Source organism: Sapajus apella, unplaced genomic scaffold (assembly GCF_009761245.1).
Source record: "Sapajus apella isolate SASKATOON/1434 unplaced genomic scaffold, GSC_monkey_1.0 scaffold13, whole genome shotgun sequence".
NCBI classification, from domain to species: domain Eukaryota; kingdom Metazoa; phylum Chordata; class Mammalia; order Primates; family Cebidae; genus Sapajus; species Sapajus apella.
This window is the reverse complement of record NW_022436953.1, coordinates 35594131-35618728: the sequence shown is the minus strand read 5'-3', so window position 1 is coordinate 35618728 and position 24598 is coordinate 35594131. Positions and strand designations below refer to the sequence as shown.

The following is a 24598-nucleotide window of genomic DNA, read 5'->3' as shown; positions in this document are numbered from 1 at the left end:
GTCTGCGTGTGTGTGCATCTGTGCACATGTGTGTCTGTGTGTCCGTGCTTGTCTGCGTGTGTGTGCATCTGTGCACATGTGTGTCTGTGTGTCCGTGCTTGTCTGCGTGTGTGTGCATCTGTGCACACACGTGTCTGTGTGTCCATGCTTGTCTGCGTCTGTGTGCATCTGTGCACGTGTGTGTGTGTGTCCGTGCTGGTCTGCGTGTGTGTGTCTGTGTCCGTGCTTGTCTGCATGTGTGTGCGTCTGTGCATGTGTGTGTGTCTGTGTCCATGCTTGTCTGCATGTGTCTGTGCACGTGTGTGTCTGTGTGTTCGTGCTTGTCTGCGTGTGTGCGTCTGCACGCGCACTTCTGTGTGTCCGTGCTTCTCTGTGTGCACGCGCGTGTCCATGCTTGTCTGCGTGTTTCTGTGCACACGCATGTGTCTGTGCATGTTTGTGTCTGTGTGTGTCTGTGTTCATGCTTGTCTGTGTGAGTGTGCATCTGCATCCGTGCGTCTGTATGTGTATGTCTCCATGTGTGGTGTGGAGGACACAGGAAAGAGGACGGAGGGAAAGGCACCACTCACGGAGGAGGCGCTGGAACATTTTCCCTTTGTTATTTTGGGTTTGGCAAAGATGCACTTCGCGTCACGCAAATCAGGTTTCTAAACATTAACCTGAGAGAAATGACGTTTTGGGGCTGCCGGTGACTCTGCTGCCCCCTGGTGGCAGCCCCAAATCACTTCCAGCAGGGCCCCCCCACCCCAAGGGCCCCAACCCCAGGCAGGCAGGGCACAGATCCCCCGCCATGGCTCTGCAGAAACCTCTGCCTCGAGATCTGGAAATGATGAGAACAGCACAGCGAGGTCCCTGCACCCTAAGTGCGTCCACTGATGGCTGTTTTTCACAACACAGGCTTGGCAAAATCTCTGCGTCACTGAGCAGCATTTTAACCTCTTGAATGAGATTCCTCCCACCTTTCGGATACTCTTTCTGCAGCTCTCACCGGACAGGTAAAGCCGCTCATTCCTGCTGAGGCTGCCCCCACCCCGCTGAGGGCCTTAGAGGGGCAGAGACCCAGCCGTAGGCTGCCCACACCTCAGCCCCACCGCAGGGAGGCCTGGGACTCGGGAACTGGCCGGCCAGTCCTGAGAAGCTGTCGGACAGACACCAGGTACCCCAACTGACGGGGTGGGGACGGTCCAGGGGTGTGGCACACCCAGAGGGAGGTGAAGGGGCACCGCCTGTGATCTGTCGCCTTAACAGGGCCTTTGCGTCTGGCGGGGGTGTCCGGACCTGGAGCACTATTACAGTGAGCAGAGAGCAGGACGGCTGTCCTCTCCAGCCCCTGCCGGCTGTGCCTCGGGCAGTGACCACAGAACCCACTGGCCGTGGCCAAGTGCTCAGTGCACGACCCAGCCTATTCTCGGTCCAAGTCCCAGCTGCCCACGCACACCCAGCCGTGCTGTGCCCCTTGAGGTGTACATGGGGAGGGCCCTGCTGGGGTGCGTGGTCTGCAGAAGTGGCCTCACTGGGCCCCTCTGAGGTCCCTGGGGCTGGTGGGCTCCACAGGGTTTACTCGGGGCTTGCCTGTGACCCTGGCCCGCATCCTGCCAGCAGGTCCCATCTGTACAGCGCTGCCTACGAGAAACCCAAGTTCATTCCTGTAGCCAAAGGAAAGGTGCAGCATGTGGGAGGTGAGTGGGCTGCACGGGGCAGGGGCGGGTGCAGGGCTGATGGCTGCCGAGCCTCAGGGCCCCTGCACCCGGGCCCTTTCCTCCCAGAAGCTGAAGGCCCACCAGGGAGCCCTGGCCTGCTGTCCAGGGAGCGTGGCCTCCCCAGCCCTCCGCCCACAGGGATGGAGAAGTCTGTAGAGCCTGTGACACTGGGGAAACAGGCAAAATGGGCATGTGCTTCCCCGGGCCCTGGAGGCCCATCCGCTGGCCGTGCAGTCATGTGGCGGCCCCTCCACGGCACGGGCCAGGCTCTGGGGGACCCTACATGGAGGAAGGGGCCTCCGTCCATGCAGCCTTTCCTGCAGGGACAGCAGCCTTTGCCCAGTGCTCACCACGCACGGTCCAGCTGCCATCCTCAGCCTGGGCAGCGATGGAGGGTGTGTCCATGTCCCCGCAGTTCCCTGCAAGGTGATGCGGCTGGCTGTGAGTCCCACCGCCTTCTCCCACCTGCTGGCCTGTGCCCAGGAGTTCCGGAAGGAGATCCAGGCCCAGGTGTACGCAGAGGACCTGCTTCTGAGCACAGGCTCGGTGAGGCCCTCCAGGCTCCAAGCCGCTCTGCTGGGACCCTGTGTCCCCCACCCCTGAGAGCCAGAACCCCAGGAAGGGGTAGGCAGGGGCAGGACGCTGGACCAGGCCGCTGAAGGGCTTGGACCACCCTGACACCAAGGCACTGCCCAACTCCCAGGCCGGGGAGAACACTTGGGCTCCTTGGCCATGTCTGATCCCTGAAGCGCAGAGGGGCCTGGCCAACTCTGCTCCTCAGAGCTTAGGGTTGCCGGGGCCCAGCTGTCCCTGCAGGCAGGACCCTCCATGCTGCAGGCAGAGGAGACGGGTGGGGGCTGGGGTGTCAGGGTGACCCCCTAGGGGATGGGTGAGATGCCCCTCCAGGGGATGGGTAAGGTGACCCCCAGGGGATGGGTGAGGTGACCCCCAGGGGATGGGCAGGTGACCCCCAGGGGATGGGTGAGGTGATCCCCCAGGGAATGGGTGAGGTGCCCCCCCAGGGGATGGGTGAGGCGCCCCCCCAGGGGATGGGTGAGGTGATCCCCCAGGGGATGGGTGAGGTGACCCCCAGGGGATGGGCAGGTGACCCCAGGGGATGGGCAGGTGACCCCCCCCAGGGGATGGGCAGGAGACCCCAGGGGATGGGCAGGTGACCCCCCCAGGGGATGGGCAGGAGACCCCAGGGGATGGGCAAGTGCTATGGGGCCCTCGCCGCTGAGCCGGGTGCCCTGGTCCACCACGTTGTTTGCAGAAGGGGCAGGAGCTCGGCCTTTCCGCAGGGGCCTGGCTTCGCTCAGGGTCTGGGCCATGCATGCTCTCTGCTATGTTTGGGTTGAGGTAGGAGCCAGAAGGCCTGCAGGCAGAAGAGCAGAAGCCCCCGGTGCACAGTCTCCGCAGCGTTCTGGAGGCCCTGGAGGAGCTTCTGCGGCCGCTCTTCCCCATGCTCAGTATCTCCGAGGCCAGGTACTGGGGATGACGCTGAGGCCCAGTCCCCACCACACCCACAAATAGACACGTGTGCCCAGTGCTGTGGCCAAGCACGTGTGCTTGCTGTGCCTTCTCAGCTGCCTTGTTCCAGGCTCCGCACCACATACCTGCTCCTGGGAAGGCGCCCTGGTTCTCCCTCCATTCCAGCCTGGAGGAGCACCGCCCACTGCACACCCCCGAGGCTCCTCCCGCCCCTGGCCCAAGCGTGGGGTGGGAGGGCAAGCACCTCCAAGGGGCCGTCGGGCTCCTTTGATTTTGGGTGGGAAGGAAGGCAGAGGGGACGGGCACCTGGCACTGTTGAGCTTGGCTGGTGGATCAGAGATGGTCCTGAAATCCTTCTGCTCATCCCAGCCCCGCCTCGGCAGGACCATGCCCAGAAGCGAGTGTGGGGATGTCTCGTGCTGCTGCTGCCTTAGATTGAAGCAGGCTGGGCAGGTGTCAGTTATTTATAGATATGTTCTTAGTAGATGTCATCTCTATCTGTTTCTTAAACCCGAGTATGTGACCTGACTTTCAGAGTGCAGACGCCCATGGTGGTTGCAGATTCAGGGAAGTCCAAGGGTAAAGACAAGGAGAGGAAGCCGTCCACAGGGCCGCAGAGTGAGTGCGGTGGGCACTGCGCTCAGCGGGAGGGCTCGTTCTGCCAGAAGAAGTGGGGTTGGGATCCACCCACCCAGCCGGGAAAGCCAAGGGGGGTCAGGAGCCCAGGAGTCCCACCGCCCCTGGCCCTGCAGCCCCTCCCTCTGAGACATCCCTGCAGATGGCGCCCCGGAGGGTACTGTGCACAGCCTGGACCAGCCCACCCTCCGGGTAGGAGGCTCTGTGCCAGGCCCCCCGAGAGCACCCGAGAACCAGCACAGCTGCGCTCTTGTGGTGGATTGTCAGCCCGCCACACCATGTGTGCTTGCCAACAAAGGGAGGGAAGGGCGTGATGGGGGGCTGCTCCTGGCCCCATTCCTGGGCGTCTGGAGGAGTTGACGTGGAGTTGAGGTGGGCCACCAGCCTTTCCCAGCAGCAAAGTCAGAAGGCACAGCCCTGCGGCCCGTGGGAGGGGCCACGTCTTCGGGAGCTGATCTCCCTGCACCTGCACTGTGCTTCCAGACACAGCCCAGCCCGAGGTGGCCGATAAAGTCGTCCTGGTGGCAGACAGATGTCTCCTGGAGCTGCCGCTGGAAGGTCTCTCCGTGTTCGATGAAGGGACAATTTCCTCTGTGTCACGAGAATTTTCTCTCCAAATGTTATGGAATCGCCTCCGTAAAGAAGATACAGGTAGGAACGGCCCTTAGCCACCTTCATGTGTAATTTTAAAATGGAAAATTTAAATTGTTTTTCGGATAAAACAATGTTAGCTCCTGTCAAAAAATAATCATCCAATGTTGCAACATTTTTCTAGGCATTTATTCATTCAGAGATATTTACAGGATGTAAATACTCACCAGCCTGGGCAACATGGTGAGAGGGCATCTCCACAAGAAATTTTAAAATCAGCCGGGCATGCACCTGTGATCCCTGCTACTCAGGAGGCTGAGAGGTGGGAGGATGGGTGGGGCCTGGGAGAGGGAGGCTTTGGTGAGCCGAGATGGTGCCACTGCACTGCAGCCTGGGCAACAGAGTGAGACCCTGTCAAAAAAAAAGAAAAGAAAACATAAACACTCAAAGGTATTTATAAAATACCTGCGATGTGCTGGTATCCTGGTGCCAAGCACACAGGGAGGAAGAATTTAACCCTGTTCTTGCCCCCACAAATATCTGTTTCAAAGGAGGGAACCAGATGGGTAGTGAGCAGCCAGCCTCCCCGTGAACTGCTCGGTTAGACGGGAAAGCAGTGAGGGAGCGTACGGGAGGCCCTGGCCTCGGCCGGGACTGGGGTGGTGACGCTGGTGACAGTGCTGGCTGTGCACACGGGCCCTGTCTGTGAAACTTCGCCAGCCCTGCACTTGTGGTATTGGCAGTTTTCTGCATATATGTTGCACTTCAATATCAAATGAAATCAAAAATAAATAGACTGGACTTTTGCTTCCATCTCAGATGAGGTAACAAGGACCAGATTTGCCCTTCCACCTGAGACAACTGAAAACCAGAAGAAACACGATTGAGCGTTTCCAAGCGTTGACGAGCAGGCCGAGCAGGACAAGGGTCCTTGAAAGAGGGGTTGGCTGGCGAGCAGCACGGCCCACCCAGCTCTTACTTCCCGGGGAGCTTCTGGGTCACAGTACTGGCAGGGGTGGGGGTGGGAAGAGCCCAGGAGTCTCCCCGGGTTGAGGACAGGGACACGGACTGCCAGAAGGTACAGGGTGGGACACCGGGAGGAGGGACCTGCAGGCGACGGCTGCTCTGAGAGGTGCAGAGTCCAGCCAACGCCTGCGTGCGCGGCCGGGGACAGAGGCGGCTCTGCCGACGGGAAGGACACGGACAGACGCTGACAGCGTCTTTCATTTCAAAATCTCTTTAAAATATTCTTGAGCAAAAGGTTTAGAGCGAAAGAAACCGATAATAGTATGGGGGTTTATAACGTAAATGTGAAATGAGGAACAACAGCACAGGAGATGAGAGGGAGGGAATGGCACCCGCAGAGCCCTGAAGGCCGCGTCCTCTAGACAACGCGCGGTGACGTTACTTGGAGATAGGCTTCGGTAAAGACGTGAACTCTACACCTCCAGTAACCACTAAAAGCAACAAGAAGAGCGAACAGAAAGCCCCACGCAGCTTATAACAAATACATGATGCAGAAGATGAAATGGAATCATAAACACAGTTAATCCTAAAAACACAAAGAGGGAACAGGGAACGAACAGGAAAAGTAAAACAGCGAGGTAGTATATCTCAGCCCAGCCATGTCCATCATCACATTGTCTAAACACCCCAACCGAAAGAAGAATGTCATCTGATTAAATGAAAATTCAGCATTCAAAATACGCTTCCTCCAAGAAACACACTTTAAATAAAAAGAAAATGGTGAGTTTAAAAAAAAGGATGAAAAAGCCGTATCTCTTACTATTCAAAGAAGGTTGGCATGGTGAGATGAAAGTAGAAATAGGTGGAGTTAGGGACCATTCCGTACGAGGAGGAGGCTAATTCCTGAAGAGGGCGTGAGACCCAGTTATGAATCCGTCAGTTAACGCTGCTGCAGAAGACACGAGATGAAGCCCACGGAACCACAGAGCAATCGTGACGCACACAGGGGTGGCGGGGGGTCAGCATCCCCTTCTCAATAGTGATGGAGCAAACCTGCGTGGAATCAGGAGGGTGTGGAGGATTTAAACACACCAAGCAGCTTCATTGAACGGACACTTGTGTAAGTGTCCCCTCCCTCGACAGAAGAATGTATTCCTTTTCCACACACGAACGTTTGACAAGATACACCCCAAGTGGAGCCATAGAACAGGCCTCAAAAGTCTTAAAGGGTCCAAATCACTCACAATGGGTTCTCTGACCACAGTGGAGTTACATTAGAAATTAATAACAGAAATCGTGTCTGGAAAACCCCAAACACTTAGAAACTAACTGTACTTCTTAAATATCCATGGATAAAAGAGGAAATTAAAAGGGACATTTAGGAAATATTGTGATCTGAAGGGAAACAGAAACACAATTTGTCATGATGTGTGGATACTGCTGAAGCGCGAGAAGGAATTTATGGACTAGGCTGAGGGAAAGAGGCCGGATGAAGGGAGCGCACAGGGGCTGGTTTCATTTGTACAAACGCCTGGGAGACACAGGCTAATGTGGAAGTCAGAAGGCGGGTCAGTCGCTTCCTGGGGTGGGGGCTGGGGCTGCAGGAGAAGTGGGGGGAAGGGCCACGTGGCTCACTTTAAACGCAGGCAGTTTACTGTGGTCACGTGGACTCTGTACCCTGGTGCTCTGACCCTTCCTGTGACCCCAAGTCCTCGAGGAGCCTCCTGCTTGTGAGTGGAAATTTTTTACATAAAATACAGAAACAGCAAATTTGTATCAGGGTCATGGAAGCTCGTACCAGAGCACATGGGCGAGGTGGGTCCTGGGTGGAGGAAGTCAGTCAGAGGGCAGAACCCCCCGAAGGCGCCATGTCCAGGGAGGTTCCTCCAGGCCCGGGAGCTCCCGCAGCAGCCGGCCTGGTAGCTTATGGCTGGTCTCCGTGTGATTCTGGCCCACTGGATGCCCCGTCCATCCGCAGGCCACAGTCAGCCCCTTCTCGGACCCTGGTTTGTCCCTCTGGCCACCCTCCTGCCTTCCCCTAGTGAGTTCTGTGTGGAGGGCATGTCTGCCTTGCGTGGCAGGAGGGCACTCAGTGGCCTGGGCTGGAGGGAATGGGAGTGCAGGGTGGAAAGGCAGGAAGGCCAGAGCGGGAGTTGGTTGTCACAGACACGAGGCTTGCAGAGGTTTCAAACCGTGTTTGACAGTGAAGTGTGCCACCTCTCTAGAAAAATGCCCGAGTGGAGCGCCAGGCAGGAAGCAGGCCCTGCACCCACCGAGAGTCGCTCCCCTCCCCGAGCCCAGCTCACCGCCCACGGCGCCCCCCTCCTGACTGTACTGCAAAGCCAGGGCTTTTCATGACCTCACCTCCAAGATCAGCACCCCGAAATCTGGCAGCCCGCTTGTGCCTGTTTTGAAGTCAGGCAAATGGCATCTGAAGGCGTGCTGGGTCCATATGTTGCTTTTGCATCGTGTTATTTCCTTTGTACACAGAAGCTTTTCAGTTTGATGTGATCTCACGTGTTTATTTTTGCTTGTGTTCCTTATAATTTTGATGTCATCCAAAAAATTCATTGCCAAGACCAAAATCAAGGAGCTTTTCTCCTGTGTTTTCTTTTAGTAGTTGTATGGTTTCTGGTCTTACATTTAAGTCTTTAATCCATTTTGAGTTGGGTTTTGTAGATGGTATAAGATAAGGCTCCAAACTCATTGATTTGTGTGAGGATATTGGGTTACCCCAACACCATTTATTGACGAGACTATCCTTTCCCCATTGTGTGTTCTTGACACCTCTGTCAAATATCAGCTGACCCTGAAGGCGTGGGTTTATTTCTGAATCCTCCATTCTGTTCTATTGGGTCCAGTGTCTGCTTTTATACCAGTACCATATTGTTTTGATTACTATAGCTTTGTACTATAATTTCAAACCAGGTAATGTGATGCCTCCAGCTTTGCCCTTGCTCAGGATCGCTTTGATTATTCAAGGTCTTGTGTGGCTCCTTGTAAATCTTAGGATTGCTTTTCTATTTCTGTCAAAAATGCCATTGGAGTTTTGATAGTGCATTGAATCTGTAGGTTGCTTTGGGTAATATGGGCATTTAAAAATATGAATTCTTCCTATCCACGAACACAGCTATCTTCCCATGTATTATGTCTCCTGAAATTTCTTTCATCAGCGTCTTATAGATTCCAAGGCAGAGATCTCTCACTTCATGGTTGAATCTACTCCTAAGTACTTTATTCTTTCTGATGCTATTAGAAATAGGATTGTTTTCTTAATTTCTTAATCAGATAGTTCATTGGTAACGTATAGAAATACTACTGATTTTTGTATGTTGATTTTGTATCTTGCAACTTTACTGAATTTATTAGTTCTAACAGGTTTTTGGTGGAGTCTTTGAGGTCCTGTATATATAAGAGCTTGTTATCTGAAAACAGATAATTTCACATCTTTTTTTCTGATGTGTCTGCCTGTTGTTTCTCTTTCCTTTTTAAAATTCTATTTATTGATTTCTTAAGATGGAGTCTTGCTCTGTCACCAGGCTGAAGTGCAGTGGTGAGATCTCTGCTCACTGTGACCTCCACCTCCCAGGTTCAAGCGATTCTCCTGCCTCAACATTGGGAGTAGCTGGGATGACAGACGCGTGCCACCACGCCCAGCTGATTTTTGTAGTTTTAGCAGAGCTGGGGTTTCACCATGTAGTCAGGCTGGTCTCGAACTCCTGACCTGAGGTGATCCACCCACCTCGAGCTCCCAAAGTGCTGGGATTACCGGCGTGAGCCACTGCGACTCCCAGGCATTTGTCTGTCTTCCCTCCTTGCTTTGAGATGGGATCTTGCTTTGTCGGCCAGGCTGGAGTGCAGGGGCCTAATCTTGGCTCACTGCAACTTCTGCCTCCTGGCTTCAAGCGATTCTCCTGCCTCAGCCTCCCAAGTAGCTGGGATTACAGGTGCGTGCCACCACGCCCGGCTAATTTTGGTAGTTTTAGTAGAGATGAGGTTTCACCATATTGGTCAGGCTGGTCTCGAACTCCTGACCTGAGGTGATCCACCCACCTTGGGCTCCCAAAGTGCTGGGATTACAGGCATGAGCCACCGCGCCCGGCCTGTTATTTCTCTTTCTTGCCTCGCTGCTCCGGCGGGGACTTCAGCGCTGCTTGAATGGAAGTGGCAAGAGTGGGTTTCCCTGCCTTGTTTTTGGTCTTAGGTGAAAACTTCGTGCTTTCCACTGTTAGCTGTGGTCTGTCGTTAGGTGTTTGGGGTTTTTCAATCTTTGTTCTCCTCATGATCATGAAGATATTCTCTTATGATATCTTCTAAATCCACCTCTTTTTTCCCCCCAACTTTCACATTTCTATCTAACCACCGTGAGATGGCCTCTGTGGAGTGTGAGATGGAGTTTAAGTTGTTTTTCTATGAGGAGATCCAGCTGTCCACACGTCGTGTATTGAAACGTCCTTCCCTTCCCCACCACGGTCATGGCAGGGGCTGAACAGGAAAGAAGCGGCCGGCTAGATGCTCCAGCACCGGCGTGGTTTGCAGGATACTGGCCGCCCAGAGGTGCCCATGCCCAGCCCCGGTGCCTGTGAGCCTGCGAGGTGGCGTGGTCCAGGGGCTTCGCAGATGCAGTTCCAGACTTGAGATGGGAGGCGCTCCTGGGGATCCGCGTGGGCCCAGTGATGAGATGACCACGTGCTCACATGAGGGAAGCAGGGAGGCCAGAGAAGAGCTTGGAGGCTGCGCTGCCGCTGGTGAGGACAGAGGGCATGGCCAGGAGCCAGGAGAGGATTCTCCCCAGGAGCCTCCAGGGCCAGCGCCGCCGGGCGACGCTGCCATTGTGACCCAGTGCACCCCATTCCGACCTCTGACCCCAGAACCATCAGACAGGAAGCGGTGCAGCGTTAAGCCCCCATTTTTGTGATAATTGGTTAACGGCGGCCACGGGAACTCACAGAACCCTCACCACAGAGTCACCGAAAGCTGGGCTGCAGTCATCTGAGTCTTTGAAATGCATTACCAAGTGGCCACAAAAGGAAGGATTAGGCTGAGCCTTGAAGTGTCCTCGGAGCCATGAGCTGCTGAGTCGGAGGCAGGTGTCAGCATTGCAGCAAAGCGTTCAGGGCACCCCAAAGAACCGGTGGCAAACTCCAAACGAGCAGAGAAGGAAGAACGAACGAGGAAATGAATGGGCCACTTACCTCAGTCAAGGGATCCCACAGCTAGTAATGGAGAAACACATAGAAAAACAGGACAAATGAAGAAGTCAGATAGTGGAAGTCGGCCCACTTATGTCATATATCAACGTGGGAAGTAAAAGTTCCTCTTCAAAGTTTCCTTTCTTGTTAAAGAACAAATCAGCTGGGCGTGGTGGCTCATGCTCGTAATCCCAGCACTTTGGGAGGCCAAGGAGGGCGGATCACAAGGTCAGGAGTTCAAGATCAGTCTGGCCAACACAGTGAAACCCCATCTCTACGAAAAATACAAAAATTAGCTGGGCATGGTAGCAGGCACCTGTAATCCCAGCTACTTGGGAGGCTGAGGCAGGAGAATCTCTTGAACCTGGGAGGTAGAGGTTGCAGTGAGCCGAGATCGTGCCACTGCACTCCAGCCCAGGTGACAGAGCCAGACTCGGTCAGAAAAAAAAAATAGGATAAATCATAAGTGTGCTAATAACTCTTTGTGAAGCCCTATCCTCTGTAGCTATTAGACATGCCCTGCTCACAGGCATGTAGTACATTCTATGTCCTTGTACTTTAACCAAGATGTCCGTGCTGGACGTTCTCACAGGCAGGTCCCCGCTCACAGCCTATGCCCCTTACCTGTTTAAAAAGTTTTCAGTTGTTAGCCAATCAGGTTCTAGTTTAGATTGTGAGCTCTGGCTCCAGCCAGTGGAGATCAGACACAGCAGTAAGGACGAACGACCCCAAATGCGTGAGGGATAAATGTGTCTGCATTTCCTTTGTTCATTGTACTCTGATGGCAAGATGGCTAGCGAGGATGCCCTTCCTGCAGTCCAGGAAGTAAAAATTGCTTGCTAAGTAAGAGATCTTTTGTCTCAGTGCTGATTTTTCTTTGTGGCACCAAGCATCTGTTTCCAACGTTCAAAAAAAGGTCCATTGGCCAACCCTGCCAATGAGACGGCAGAGGCGAGCAGAGGGTGCCAGTCACCTGCAGTGTGCAGGAAACTCGCCCGTCAAAAAGGACCCACACGAGACAAAGGAAGAGAAGTGAAAATGAGTAAATGTTTAAAAGTAACCAGGAGGGTCAGCGTCTGCCTCGCAAAGGAAGCAGACTTTAGGGCCAGGCATCATCAGGGACGTGGCCATCATGAGAAAGGTTCGACTCCTCTGAAAGATGAAACAGCCTCCAAATACAAGAAGCAAAAGGTGTGGGGCGCGGCCGCCGCGGGCCCCGACGCTGGGACATTTCGCCGCTCCGGGATTACTGATGCGTCTGACAGACAAAGCAAAAACAGTGGAGATTCAGGGCAACGTGGTTATCCATCTCGGCTTAATAGAGACATGGAACTCTGTGCCTAGAACGTGGCAGTCTGCGATCTTTTCAAGTACACCAGGAACAATCACGAAATGGAGAAGCAGGTCCCACCGTGTCTCAGACACAGGCAGACAGCCCACACGGGAGGCGCAGCGTGATGAGCGCAGAAAGCAGTCCCCGAGGTGCATTTTTTCCATCCTGCTACGTTTGAAAATTCAAGACCACACTTCTGAATATTTCATGGGACTCAGAAGAAATGAAACGATCGTGGAAATGTCAAAAACTAGCGAGACATGGCTAACCTGACTGAGAAGGCGCTGCAGCCGTAAATGCCAACGTGAGAATAGGAAACGCACCAGGAATTCATAAGCTCAGCGCCGATTTAAAAGTCAGAGTGCGAAGGCAGAGTAATCCAAAAGCAAGCGGAGGAGAAGATGCAGAAAGTGCCCGAGGCGCCACCAAGGAAACAAAGACGCCACGGAGAAGACCCACGAGAATGTCAGAAACGGACACACGCAGCCTCGGCGCACACCAGAGGCCACGGGACAGCCAAGGAGCAGCTTCGTGCCAACACAGTGACAGCCCTGGGCAGCAGGGACGGCATACGAGGAGAAAACGCTTTCAGACTCCAGGAAGAACGGAAAGCTGAATGGCCTGATAACCAAAAAAAAGGACTTCCATGGATTTAGTCTTCCCACACACAAAAAGTCAGTTTTTCCATGTTTTCTCTGAATTCTGCCAGACTGTCAAGCAACAGATGATGTCAGTGTTAGATAAATCTTCCCAGTAACAGCTCCTCCCATCCTTCCACAGGCCAGCCCAACTCCTCCCACACTGCCCCAGGGCAGCACAAAAAATACACACAAAGATAAGCTGTCATCTCTCAGGTCAGCCTTTTCGCTTCCCTTCTCCCCTCCCTGACGGGGTCTCGCTCTGTCACCCAGGCTGGAGTGCAATGGCACAATCACAGCTCACTGCAGCCTCAACCTCCTGGGCTCAAGCAATCCTCCCACCTCAGCCTCCCAAATAGCCAAGACTACAGGCATAGGACACCATTCCCAGCTAAGTGTCTTTTTAGAGACAGGATCTAACTATGTTGCCCAAGCTGGTCTTGAACTCCTGGGCTCAAGTGATCCTCCCACCTCATCCTCCCAAAACACTGGGATTATAAGGCGTGAGCCACTGTGCCCGGCTCCAGTTTGACCCTAAAACACTACAAATGTCCTAGAACAGATTGCAGGAGGAACAGTGGTAGGAGCATTTCAGTCAGCACAGGGTAAAGGCATTTGATAAAATGCACACATTTACCTCGTCAGCCGGGAACACACCACAATGCCCCATCCTAATAACAGAATCCATCAAAAACTAGACAGCCCCCTTCCTAACGGGGCTCCCTTAGAAACAGCCTCTTTGAAGGGGGTCGGGCAGAGAGCCCCATCCGTGCGTCCATTCCACTGTCACGGGAGACCCCAGCACAGGCGCACAGAAAGGAAAGAAAAGGTGGGGCAGAAGCAGGAGGGAGTGGCCAGCCTTCCCGGGCACACAGCTGTCTACGCAGAAGCAGCAAGAGAAGGCACTGATGTCGACGGGGCAGGTTGTAAATCCCTGCACAGAAGGCCTGGAACCAGCGAGGGGCCCAGGCACACTGGTGAGTACCCAGCGGCGTGTGTGAATGGCCAGCCGGCTGGGCCTTGGAGCCTTTAGAGAGCGGTTCTTCCTTGGGGACTTTTCCCCAGCCCTGTGAGCCTTTACTTTTGAGAGGTTCTTCCCATATCAACTTTACAGACATTTAAATCGCTTGTTCTCACTCCTTGTCGTTTTTCATTGAGGTGGAAGCTGCGCAACGTGAAATGAACCGACAGTGTGGCCGGACAGCCGCCTCCAGCTGCAGACAAACATCCCTCCCCTTTCTTGTCCTCAGCAGAAGGTGTCACGAAAAAGGAGGGGAGAAGCAGAGACTCCAAAAAGAGAAGCCTAGCGAAGAAGGGCAAGAAGGTGGGGGGTGCTGTGGCGGGGGACCTGGCGGTGGGCTCAGCGGGAGGTCAGGGTCCCGGCCCCCGCACGCGACGTGACCCTGGTCTGTGGCTACAGGGCAGCTTCCCCCGGGTCATCCCCCCTGACTGCATCACGGTCGACTCAGACAACTTCAAGTGTATCCTTTGATGGACGTGGGGGGCGGGGGGCCCAGACCTACCCCACGCCCCTGTTTCTCCTTGACTGGAGCTCAGTCATCGTGGACCCGTATGAGGAGGCCCAGGGCCCAGGTGGGTGCTGCACAGGGCTCCCCGCTCAGGCACACGCTGGCCTCCGCCCCTGCCATCCCCCCGTGGTGGGCAGCAGCTGGTACCTGCCTCCTTGAGGTGCTGAAATCAGCACACATGCTTGCCCTGTGTTGGCTTTAAATGTTTTAATTTGTTGAGGTTTTCTCTCTTGCTAGCCTGGTTCTACCCTAACCCTACAGGACTTATGACACACCCGCCCGCCTTCGCTGTGACCCCTCCCTGGGGACCCCGCCCTGCACACGCGTGTGTGATGGAGCTCATTGTGCGTCTCCACCCCATTTTCCCTGTAGAAATGCTGACTCCTGTCTCCATCACCCAAGAAATTTTGGAAAGATTCCAAGACACGTTCACGTCGCGATGGGTGGGACATCTGGGAAGCAAGCAGTTTCCCAGGTTCGGATCTGGGTCCCAGGAGCTGTTGGTGTGTGTTGGGTCTCAGGGGTCCAGCAAGGAACCACTGCTCCCGCCCCCAGCTCCCTGGGTCTGCCCCATAAGTCCCCCCAGGCACAGCACGAAATGCCGAGACAGACCTGGCTCCTTGAGTCCTCACAGAGACTGGGCGAGGGGCACCGTTACCCACTTTACAGATGGTGACCCGGGGCCCAGCGTCACAGCACATGGTCCAGCAGCAGGGGCTGCCTCTTCACCCCCAGCACTGCAGCTACTCCAGAGACCACCCACAGACTGTGCCCCCCAGGTGCCCTCGGGGTTCCATGGTCCAGAGGGGTCCAGAAGCGCCAGCAGAGAACCAGAGCCACCAGGGAGGGAGCACCACGGTGGGAGGGGGTCCTTCCATGTCACAGGCTCCATGCCAGGGGCGGGGCTTCAGGGACAGGTGTGTGAAGCACAGGTGTGTACAAGGGGCAGGGGTGCCAGGGCAGGTGTGGGCAGTGGTGGGCAGGGGTGTGCAGGGGCAAGTGTGTTGGGAAGGGGGGCTGCAGGGGCAGGGCTGGGGTCAGGTATGGAAGGAGGGAACCCTGGTCTGGTCACTGTCTCCCCTGCCTGGAGTACTGGGGGTGCCTTGCCCTCCACATGCTTGGCCACTGGGAAAGCCCCTCCTAGCACTTCCCACAGCCAGCCCTGCCTGGGGATTGGGTGTTCATTCCAGCGCAGAAGTCCATGCTCACGGAGAGTCCAGCTGACTAGGCTTCATCCTAACCCATGATCAGAGCACAGAGGACAGAGGCATGGGCACTGGGAAAATGAAAGACAGTTGTGTTTAACACGCAAACGGGACGGGCGTGGGCCCCACAGGGTGCGTGGCCTGCTTGAAGAATGCACGCTAGGGTCTGTTCACCCCCGCTGTCCTCTCTCTTCAGCCAGGCCCAGTGGGAGCAGGCCCTGGGCAGCTGCAGCGGCTTCTTCTTCTATGGGATGGAGCGCTTCCTGTCCCACGTATTAGTGGAGAGATTGGTCGCCATGAACTTGCAAGGTAAGAGGGGTCCTCTGGCCACCCCTCCACGGGCACGGGACAAATCCAGCTGAGGGCAGAGCAGGGCCACCGTCATTTGCTGGTGCTGTCCCCACCTGCTGTGGCCACACGCCCCTCCTGTCTGCAGGTGGATGGCCTCTGCCCACCCTTGCACCCCCTGCCTGGCCCACACAGACGTGGCAGCCACGGGGGCTTCTGCCACCCCCCCCCCGCCGCCCTTCATTTCTCAGAGTCTGCACTCCCCCTGCCCAGCTCTTCAGACCTGGCAGGCCTGTCAGTGCTGGGCCCAGGAGCTCAGGAAGGATGGGGTGGGCAATTCAGGACCTCGCTGGTCACAGCCCCTCCCTCAGGGCTCCTCTAGTCTAATCGTGGGTACTTGGGGCCTCGCCTTCCCCTTTGCTGTCCACCGGCGTGAAGGGTCTGCCAGGTGTGGCCCTGCTGTGCCTGGCACCATGACACCCCAGCCAGCTCCAGGACGGGGGGCTTTTGGCAGGAGGTGGGGACAGCACAGCAGGCTGACCGCCATCTCGAGCACATGTGTAGGGGCACACCACCCCATCACGTGCCACGGCCTGAGGATGGCACTGACAGAGACAGCCTGCCCTGGACAGCAGGCACGGCCACTTGGACACCGCAGGACGAGTGATCAGGAAGCAGGTGTGGCCCAGCCCTGTGCCAAGGCCATCCCCCGTCTCAGCTCCTATGGCTGCCACCCTACCAGGATGACCTTGTGCAGGGCCAGCCCACTCGCTGTGACCTTCTCTGACGGGGCTGCACATGGCTCCACTGTGTGGGATTGGCAGGAGCCTTTCGGGGACCTGAGAGGTGTGGTGCCCCCCAGGAGGCGTGTGGGCCCCATGGGGGCACTGAGACCACCCTGCAGGGCAGAGGAAGCCAATGAGGGTGCCTGGGTGGGCTTCCTACCACCTCCCTTGCCCGCACAGTCGTCCTATGAAGGGCCTGGGCTCCTGAGGCCCGCCAGGTCCACTGTGGCCAGGGCGTCCTTGGAAAGAACCTGACCGTCATGAGGTTGGAGCCTGAAGCTGAGTGGCCAGCATGCCACGCCCTGCCACGCCCTGGGGGCACAGGCCCCCCCCACACTCCCACCCCTGCGTCGGGCCACGGCTGCTGAGCCGCCCTTCCTGCCCCTCCCTGCTTCCCGTCGGCAGAGTGCCAGGTGCTGGTCGTGCTGGACCTGGCGCAGTCCTACCAGAGCATGAGGCGGCATATGGAGAGCTTGGAGCACAGGAGGTGCCTGGCTGCCCGGGGGAGGGGGTGCAGCGGGTGGAGAGGTCAGACGGGGGCTGGGGGGTGCCACACCAGAGCAGGGACCAGGGGTGGGTTTCAAGAACTGTGAGAGCCGCGGGGGCACACATGCATTCCATCAACTGGGGAGATACGTGTGCACAGGGAGGGGCGGCTCAGCTGGGCCCCCTGGCGCCAGCCCACAGGAGCCGGGTCCCCGCAGCGCCTCAGAGCCGTCCCTGGAGGATCCCGTCAACGTGGCCATCCTGCTGAGCCTGGTGGGGGTCAAGAGCATCCTGGCGAACCAGTGGGCTACACTGCTGCAGGACAATGCACTGAGGGCCGGCATCCTCTGGGAAAGTGCGTGGGCGCCGGGCACCCCGGGCCTGTCCCGCAGCCCTTCAGCAAAGCTGCCAGGGTGTCCACGCCTGCCTGAGCGGTCGCTTCTCCCCTAGATCTGTTGGCTGTCGGGAAGCCTGTTGGAGAAACGGTGCGACTCCTTCAGGAGATGAGCGGGGATGAGGCGGTGAACCAAGGTGAGGGAGGGCGGCCAGCCCGCAGGTCCTCCAGCGCCCTCCGCAGCCGCCGCCGTGGGACACGTGCTCCCCACAGCCCTCCAGGGACAGGTGTCTCGGCTTCCCTATGGGGAACTGGGATTCCAGACACTAGCTAGGCACCAGAAAGAGGAGGGCTTGTTCTTGCCTGGAAGCTGCCTGCGTCTGCACTGACCCAGCCCCCCGCGGTGGCGCGAGCCTCGGCGGTGACGCCTGCAATGCCGTGTGGCCCCAGAACCCGGAGGGAAAGCGCCGTGGTCGTCGGAGACCACGACAGCTCCAGTCACACGAACCCCATGAGCCCGGGACTCTCTGGGAACCAGTGGGAGATCCAGGGGGCAGCTGTGCCAGGCCCCTCCCAGAGTGAGGGCCGGACGGGCCCTGGATGTGGCCAGGGGTTCCCCCTGGAAGAGGCCCCCTGGAAGAGGAATGCGTGGGCTGAGGGTGGAGAGCAGCCTGACTCACATCACACCCAGCACCTGTCCCTCCCACGGCCTCAGGGGAAGCGTCAGGAAGGGGCACAGGACATGGTCTGTTCTCAAAAACGGACAGGCGGAACCCACCCACTCATCCTTCAGAGTCAGCAAAACCCTCCTGCCATGGTGGGGGAAGCGCAGAGAGGAGCTTCATGGGACCCTGAGTTGAAGCGCTCAGCCGTGCACGGGAGGGGTGGTCTGCCCTGCCTAGGAAGGCGTCCCCTCACCGAGGCCTTCAGTGTCCGCCACTGGCCAGGAGTTTATCGTGTAGAGAGCATGTGGTCCACAGTCTGGGGTGCCGGGCCCAACGACCCATGCTTGTCGGGGGAGGGAGGGAGTGAGGGGCAGGGGAAACGCGGCCAGAGTGCAAACGCGGAGCCGGTGCAGACACGGAGGCCACTGTGGCGTGGCTGGTGTGGCGCTCTGCAGGGGAATCCGGGAAGGGCAGAGCCAGGCTGGAGCTGTTCTGCTGCTGCTGCTCAGCCGTGACCAAGCTCCGGTCCCTGTAGTGGAGGCCTGAGCCCAGGTGACCTACGCTGCTGAGAAGGAAGGGGCAGAGGACGCTGCTCACTGCAGGGCAGCAGCCACACCCCAGACGGCCACACCCCCCACCAGCAAAGCAGCTCACCCAGCCGAGGGGTGGATCGGGGACAGTGGGCCTCGGGTCAGGGGGTCCAGTCCTGGCGCCATCACCCGGCTGTGCGGGGCCTTCCTGCCCTGACTTCTGGGTCTGGATGCTGTTGGTGACTTGGACACCTTGGTGCAGGAGGGGTGTGCAGGTGGTGGGGGCGCCCTGGGGGGCCTGGCAGGTGGCAGTGTGTCCTCTCGGCACCCTCAGTCAGAGCGCCTGCCATGCCCGCCCCTGTGCCCTGGCCCTCAGCCAGGCTGGACGTCCTGCGGGTCCTCGGGGTTCACGGCTCCCGTCCCTCTCTCCACAGACGAGGCTTCTCAGACCTTGAAGGACAAGGTGCTCCTGCTGCTGCAGCCGCAGCTCCAGAGCTCTGAGCTCCTTCCCACCACGCTCAACTTGGTCCTGTACGGGCTGCCACACCAAGCCGTCGGGTAGCGCGGGCCTGGACACCGCCCTCCACCCTGCCCCTCTACCAACCCACAGCCCTCCCATCCCCACCGCCAGGCTGGCTCTCCCCAGCCCTTGGCGCGGCCTCAGCCTGAGACCTTCCACCGTGCCCTCCTGCCGGGCGGTCACCTGGACCTCGAGCTCTACCTGCCCGTGTGCGCCACGGGGTCTGTGTCAGGGCTGGAGCTGCGTCTCTCCCCAGGGCCAGGACAAGGGCGGCCTCCCATCAGGAGGCTTCCCCAGCCACGGGCTCATTTATGCTGGCAGCAAAATCGCCTTTCCCTGGGGAGGAGGCACCCGCAGCAGAGCCCCAGAAGACAAAGCCTCTCAGCGCCACGCCGGTGCTGGGTTGCTCAGACCAGGAGCACCATTAGGACCTGTTAGGCTGTTTTTCATTTGAGTGTTCTAGTAAACAACAAAAGCCAGTCTCTGTGTGTGTGGTCTCTGGGAGTCTCCTTGTGTGGTCTCCTCTGTGAGTCTCTGTGTGTGGTCTCTGCGACTCCAGTGTCTGTGTGTGGTCTCTGCCACTCGAGTACTCTAGTGTCTGTGTGTGGTCTCTGTGAGTCTCTGTGTGTGGTCTCTGGGACTCAAGGTGACTCCAGGTGGGTGCTTCTGGCCCAGCCTCAGCACTGCTGCCATGGACACCCGCACCTTCTGGGATGCTGGCTCATGAGAAATGCACTCCTTGAACCCAGCAGCTTTCCAGTGTGTGCTGGGAGGGTGTCACGTCAGCCCAGGCAACATCCCCTGCACACACACAGGGCACCTCAGATGGAACCTTCCAGAACAAGGAGGCTCATGGTGGCAGGGTCTGTGTCAGCAAGCACCACATGGAGCTTCTCGTGAAGAGATGCTTTTCTTCTGTGAACATTCCCGGTGGGCTTCAGCATCCAGGGGGTCCTGGGGGAAGGGACGTGCCTTCCAGATGGCCCTTCTGGATTTCTGGATATGTCTCTCCCAACTTGGGCAGATGGGTGGGAGCTGGGGGGGGTCGAAGGGTGCATTGGTCCATGGGAGGCCAGGGGGTCTGTAGAGCTTTCTGGAGACAGGCCCTCCCCACGCACATGGACTCTGACCAGGACCAGGGGAAGGCTCAGGACAGCCCTGAAGGGCGGAAGCAGGAGCCTCAGGTGCCATCCAGCGCTCCGGCCCCCTCCACGTGGGGCCATGTGGGCCTGTTTCTTCAGCCTGAGGCCCGAAATGTGAAGGCCAGGGGGCAGCCCCCTCCTGCCGAGGGCAACAGGACCTTGGCCATGTGAGGTCAGGGCTGCCTGGAAACCTCCGAGTTTCCTCTGTGTCTGATGGGGAGCAGGGGCAACAACGCTGTGTGGGGGAAGGGTCTGCTGAAGGCCCTCCTGCCCACGCTGTGCCCGTGAAGGCCACTCACCCAGCTCAGCGCCCACCCAAACTCCTGCCAGGTGCCTACGCCAGGCCAGCAATAGCCAAGACAGCTGGGTCAGGACAGGCGGCCCCAAAATGACCCAAAGTAGGTCTACATACCGATTCCCAGATAGGGAATTTTTTAAAGAATAAAGATAACGTGAGATGCTGGAGGAGACGCTGATAAGTGGACTCTCGCGCACTGCGACTGTGCCACAGCCCCTTTGGAAAACAGTTGACCTGATTCTTTAAAGCCACAGCCCAGCAATGGCACTTTTGGGCGTTTAGCCCAGAGAGTGGGAAATGCACTTCCACACAAACGCATGCACGCGTGTTCATAGCAACCCCATGTCCGTCCACAAGCAAATGGTCAAACTCTGCTCTGTCCACTTGGAGTTAACACTGCCCAGCAGCAGCGGCAAAAGAACGGTGGCTCCGGCCTGACGGGCCTCCAGGAGTTGGGCCGAGGACAAAGCCAGCGTCAGAAGCGTCACAGGCTGCAGCAGGCAGCTTGCACAGCCTCTCGCCACGGTGGCGCTCTGGCGCGCGGTTAGTGTGCCCGGCCCGGGGGCCACCACTGACCCACCAGTTGTGGGTCTTGATTGTGGCAGCAAGGCCAGCCCCTACCTGAGAAAGGAACGCCCGTACAACGTGGTGAAAACAGCCCGCGGCGCCCGCAGCTCACCGCAGCTAGAGCCAGCCTCACTTCCCGGCTTCGCCGTTTGCTGCAGCTGGGCAGGGTCGCGGCTGGGGAAGGCCGGGGAGCGGGCACCAGGCGCTGTGCCCTGTTTCTGCAACTTCCTGTGAATCTGTAATTAGTTTGACATAAAAATTTTAAATGTCTACCTTTGATAATATTGAAAGGTTGTGTGTGTGATTCTCTTTTTTGTTTGATTTTTCTAAGTATATACACACACTTGTTCCAGTTTGTGGGAAAAAAAAAAAGCTAACTAATGACCAGGAAATAAATTGAAATCAGAGCGGCGCTGGAAATATGGGCTTCCTTCTATGCAGCTGCTGGCGCTCACCCAAACAACAAGAATAAAAGCTTCTGGAAATATTTCATCCGCACAGCACCACATTTTTTACCTACGCTGTGTCCACGCATGCGAGAAATATTGAACAGTGAGTGCCGTTCCGTGCATCAAAGGCTTTAAAATAACTTTCTGAATTATGTCCCAGCAACATAACAAATCACATTATCAATTAGCTTCTATAACAGAAGTGGCATTCTGTAATATATTCAAGCAGAAAAAAAATTGCATAGGTGAAATTTATGTAACCCTAAAAACTCTGAGGCAGGAGCAGATGCGTTGGAATTTATTGGAGAAAATGGGGGGCAGAAGGTGGTCTCCAAGGGCGCGGCCCTCAGCCTGCAAGTCCTGAGCACAACACAGAAACCGCGCTGGTGGCCGGGCCTGGGACTTGAGATCTCACCTGGCTGGTGGGCACTCAGGATGGGGGGAGGCAGGGACACTCCTGCACTGCTGTCCCCGCTTGGCCAGGGGTCGGGTGAGGATGAGCTCCGTCTTCTACCCAGAAAGTGGCCAGGAACCTGGCCTGGGCCTTCGGGGGAGCACAAGGTGAGCCTGGCTGTGCCCACACTGGGCGCCGTGCCCCCCTCCCACCCCAGCTTCCCGACTGCGTGCTGGGGGAGCTGCCGTCCTTTCTGCCCCTGTGCTTCCCCGTCACAAGGCCTTGTCCTGCTCGGGCCCTAGATGGGTGGAGGGGTGCCCCCAACAAGCTGCCCAATCTGGTGCCCTCAGTTCTTCCACCCCCTAAAAATGTCCATTTATTGGTTTACACATTGAAAATGTGTACAGGTTTAGAATGAGGGTTTTAAAGCTGCATTTCCTCATGGCCCACACCCCAAGCCACACCAGTCAGAAGTGTTTAGGGGTTCCTTCTGGTTCCCGTCCGCCTCGGTTCCGGCACCGACAGCTTGTGCCCTGTCTTCAGTAACTCTCACGGCTTTTCCATTTGGAGGTGGTCGTCTAAGTCCTGGTTTAAAGCATCCCTTACCCTGTGGCAAGCCCCTGGCCAGCAGCCTCTAAAGGAGCGTGAGTTCCCGGCACCCCAGCTCTGGGCGCAGCCTCAGCCCCTCCCTGCTCTGGTGGAGGCAGCCTCTCTGGACAGGGCGGGGTGACGGGGCCCCATCAGGTTTGAGCCACAGCAGAGTGGGCTGGGGGGAGTGGGCACAGTGGGTGCCCCGGTCCCATACCCACTGGGGGTCACACACATGTGGCCTGGAAGGTGAGTCCCCAAAGTTCCCACCCAAAAGGCCATGGGAAGGTCAAAGGGTGTGGCCAGCACCCTGCAGTCCATCCTCTTAATCCCCAAGTGCCCCAGGTGCACCCCGAGGCCCCATCGGCCCCGACTCCACCCCGCCTCTCTCGACTGGGCAGCCTCGGCCCCTCCCCTGCAGCCTGGGGGCCTGGCCTGGACGCCCTCAGGTTCCTAGAGGTCCCAGGATGTCCTGTGAGCCACGCCCTGGCTGTCCTCCCTGGAAACTCGGGGGCTCTGGGTCTCAACAGGCACAGCCGAGAGGCTCTTCAGACAGATTTGGATGAAGGAATGAGGCAGATTAATAAAACGAAACTGTTCATAGACGCTTGTATATAAAGTTCTATTAAGTTGCCTCATCCAAGGTTGGTCTCTAACGGTTTAATTTCTGTGTTGAATAATTAAAACTCCATCTTCATTTGCTGTGAACAATTGTTTTCCTTAATAATCTTCCCAGAGGAGCCAGTAATTTTATATCTTGTAAAAATGATTAAATGGTATCATTATCCCATATCTCTGAAATATAACTCAGCAGCTTCAGGGAAGGCCATTTGTATTCAATTAATGCTCCCGCTCGTGAGGTGTCGGTGTCACCTCGTGCCAAACTCGCCTGACTGTCCTTTTTATGGTGACGATGATGAAGATGGAAACAACCAGTTTAATTATCCCATTTCCAACACAGAAATTAATTTCCAATACATCTTCGCCCTTAAGAATAAAAGGCAGCCGTGGTTCCTGGGAAGGGCAGGTGGAGCGAGAGCCCTGCGTGGGGACAGGGTCTTGGGTACAGGGTGGAGGGGACAGAGGTGAGGGGACAGGGACGTGGGGACAGGTGAGGGGACCAAGCCAAGGGTTAGACCTGAGGCCGTGGGGCGACTCGGCTGCTCAGCCGTCTCGGGGCTCCCTTCCTGAGTGCAGGGCTGGGCCCTGGGAGCCCCGGCCCCTCCTTGCTGAGCTCAGGGCTCTGCACCCTCCGAGGGATCCCTCACCTCCGTCCTGCTCCCAGGGGTTACCCTCCCCTGCCCCTCCCCCATGCCCCCTCTGGCCCCACGGCCTCTCCAGCTGGGCTCCAGGGGGCCTGGGCGTAGGTTCCTGGGATGGCCCCACTCGCTGGGCTGACACGCTGACCCCCGACAGCCCGTCCCACTGTCCTCGAGTGTCATCAGCACGGCACGGCAGGGCTCCCACCGGAGGGTGGCTGGAGGGCACGCCCGCCTGGCTGCTCATCACCGCACTGGCGGCGGTGTAATCTAATTGTCTGACATTTTTATCACAATTCACTGGGACCGGAGAGAGAAGGCTAGATTGATGCCCCGTGCAGTCAGCTAATGGCCCGCACAGCGCTGATGGCCAAATTACAGGGGGCTCTTAAACGTTCTTATTACAGATTTTAATACTTTGTGACAAGAGGCAAGAGGTGGATTAAGACAATGAGGACGCGGCCTGCTGCCTGCTGCCCGAAGCTGGGGCCCACCCGGACCTGCTCGTCTTTCTGGCCCTGCCCTGAGTCCAGCCTGGGTGGCACTGGGGTGCTGGAAGGACTTGGGGTGCTCGACAGCCCGGGCAGAGACCAGGGGTCGGTCCCTGCAACCCATGACCCCAGGAGACCTCATCTTTGGAAGGAGGCTCTCAAGGCCCAGAACCACCTCCTGCGGAGCTGCAGCTGGAGCCCCCAGCGGAGGCTGCACCCCACATCCCTGAGGGCAGAAGGCTGGACCCAAGACTGTCCCTTTTAGAGGCTTGAGAAGGATTTTTCCTGGGACTCCCAGCCTCAGAATGTCCTGCCACCCTTGAGGAGTTTGGAGACCCCAGCCCCTAAATACTGGATGCTCTACAACAGGGTGAGGCAGCCCCCGCTCCCCCGCTGCCCCGCAAAGTCAGGCCCCGGGAGAGGAGGAGCCAAGGTCTTGGGGCCACAGGACTCACTGGGAAGGGAGAGGAGTGGCCCCACCACAAGCAGCTTTGCTCTCTGGGCTGTGAGGGCCCCTCCCC

The 24598-nt window shown here is 57.3% G+C and overlaps 1 protein-coding gene across 7 annotated transcripts in view; it reads left to right on the top strand.

Annotated features, from left to right (window-relative positions):
• The window catches only part of CFAP46 (cilia and flagella associated protein 46), a 117191-nt gene extending 95803 nt beyond the window's left edge, over window positions 1-21388 (top strand). For 3 of the 7 annotated variants that reach the window (XM_032282057.1, XM_032282058.1, XM_032282055.1), the window contains 15 exons: window positions 898-995; window positions 1603-1679; window positions 2116-2246; window positions 3064-3185; window positions 3727-3809; window positions 4311-4478; window positions 13798-13871; window positions 13968-14028; window positions 14105-14140; window positions 14449-14551; window positions 15478-15590; window positions 16760-16841; window positions 17059-17195; window positions 17291-17371; window positions 18804-21388. In XM_032282057.1, coding sequence (XP_032137948.1) covers window positions 898-995; window positions 1603-1679; window positions 2116-2246; window positions 3064-3185; window positions 3727-3809; window positions 4311-4478; window positions 13798-13871; window positions 13968-14028; window positions 14105-14140; window positions 14449-14551; window positions 15478-15590; window positions 16760-16841; window positions 17059-17195; window positions 17291-17371; window positions 18804-18931 — 1494 coding nt within the window. In that variant the 3' untranslated portion in view covers window positions 18932-21388. Of the gene's footprint in view, window positions 1-897; window positions 996-1602; window positions 1680-2115; window positions 2247-3063; window positions 3186-3726; window positions 3810-4310; window positions 4479-13797; window positions 13872-13967; window positions 14029-14104; window positions 14141-14448; window positions 14552-15477; window positions 15591-16759; window positions 16842-17058; window positions 17196-17290; window positions 17372-18803 lie in introns of those variants that run through there. The other 4 variants (XR_004270094.1, XM_032282056.1, XM_032282059.1 and 1 more) reach the window with 4 other exon arrangements.
• The last annotated feature ends 3210 nt before the right edge of the window (window positions 21389-24598 follow it).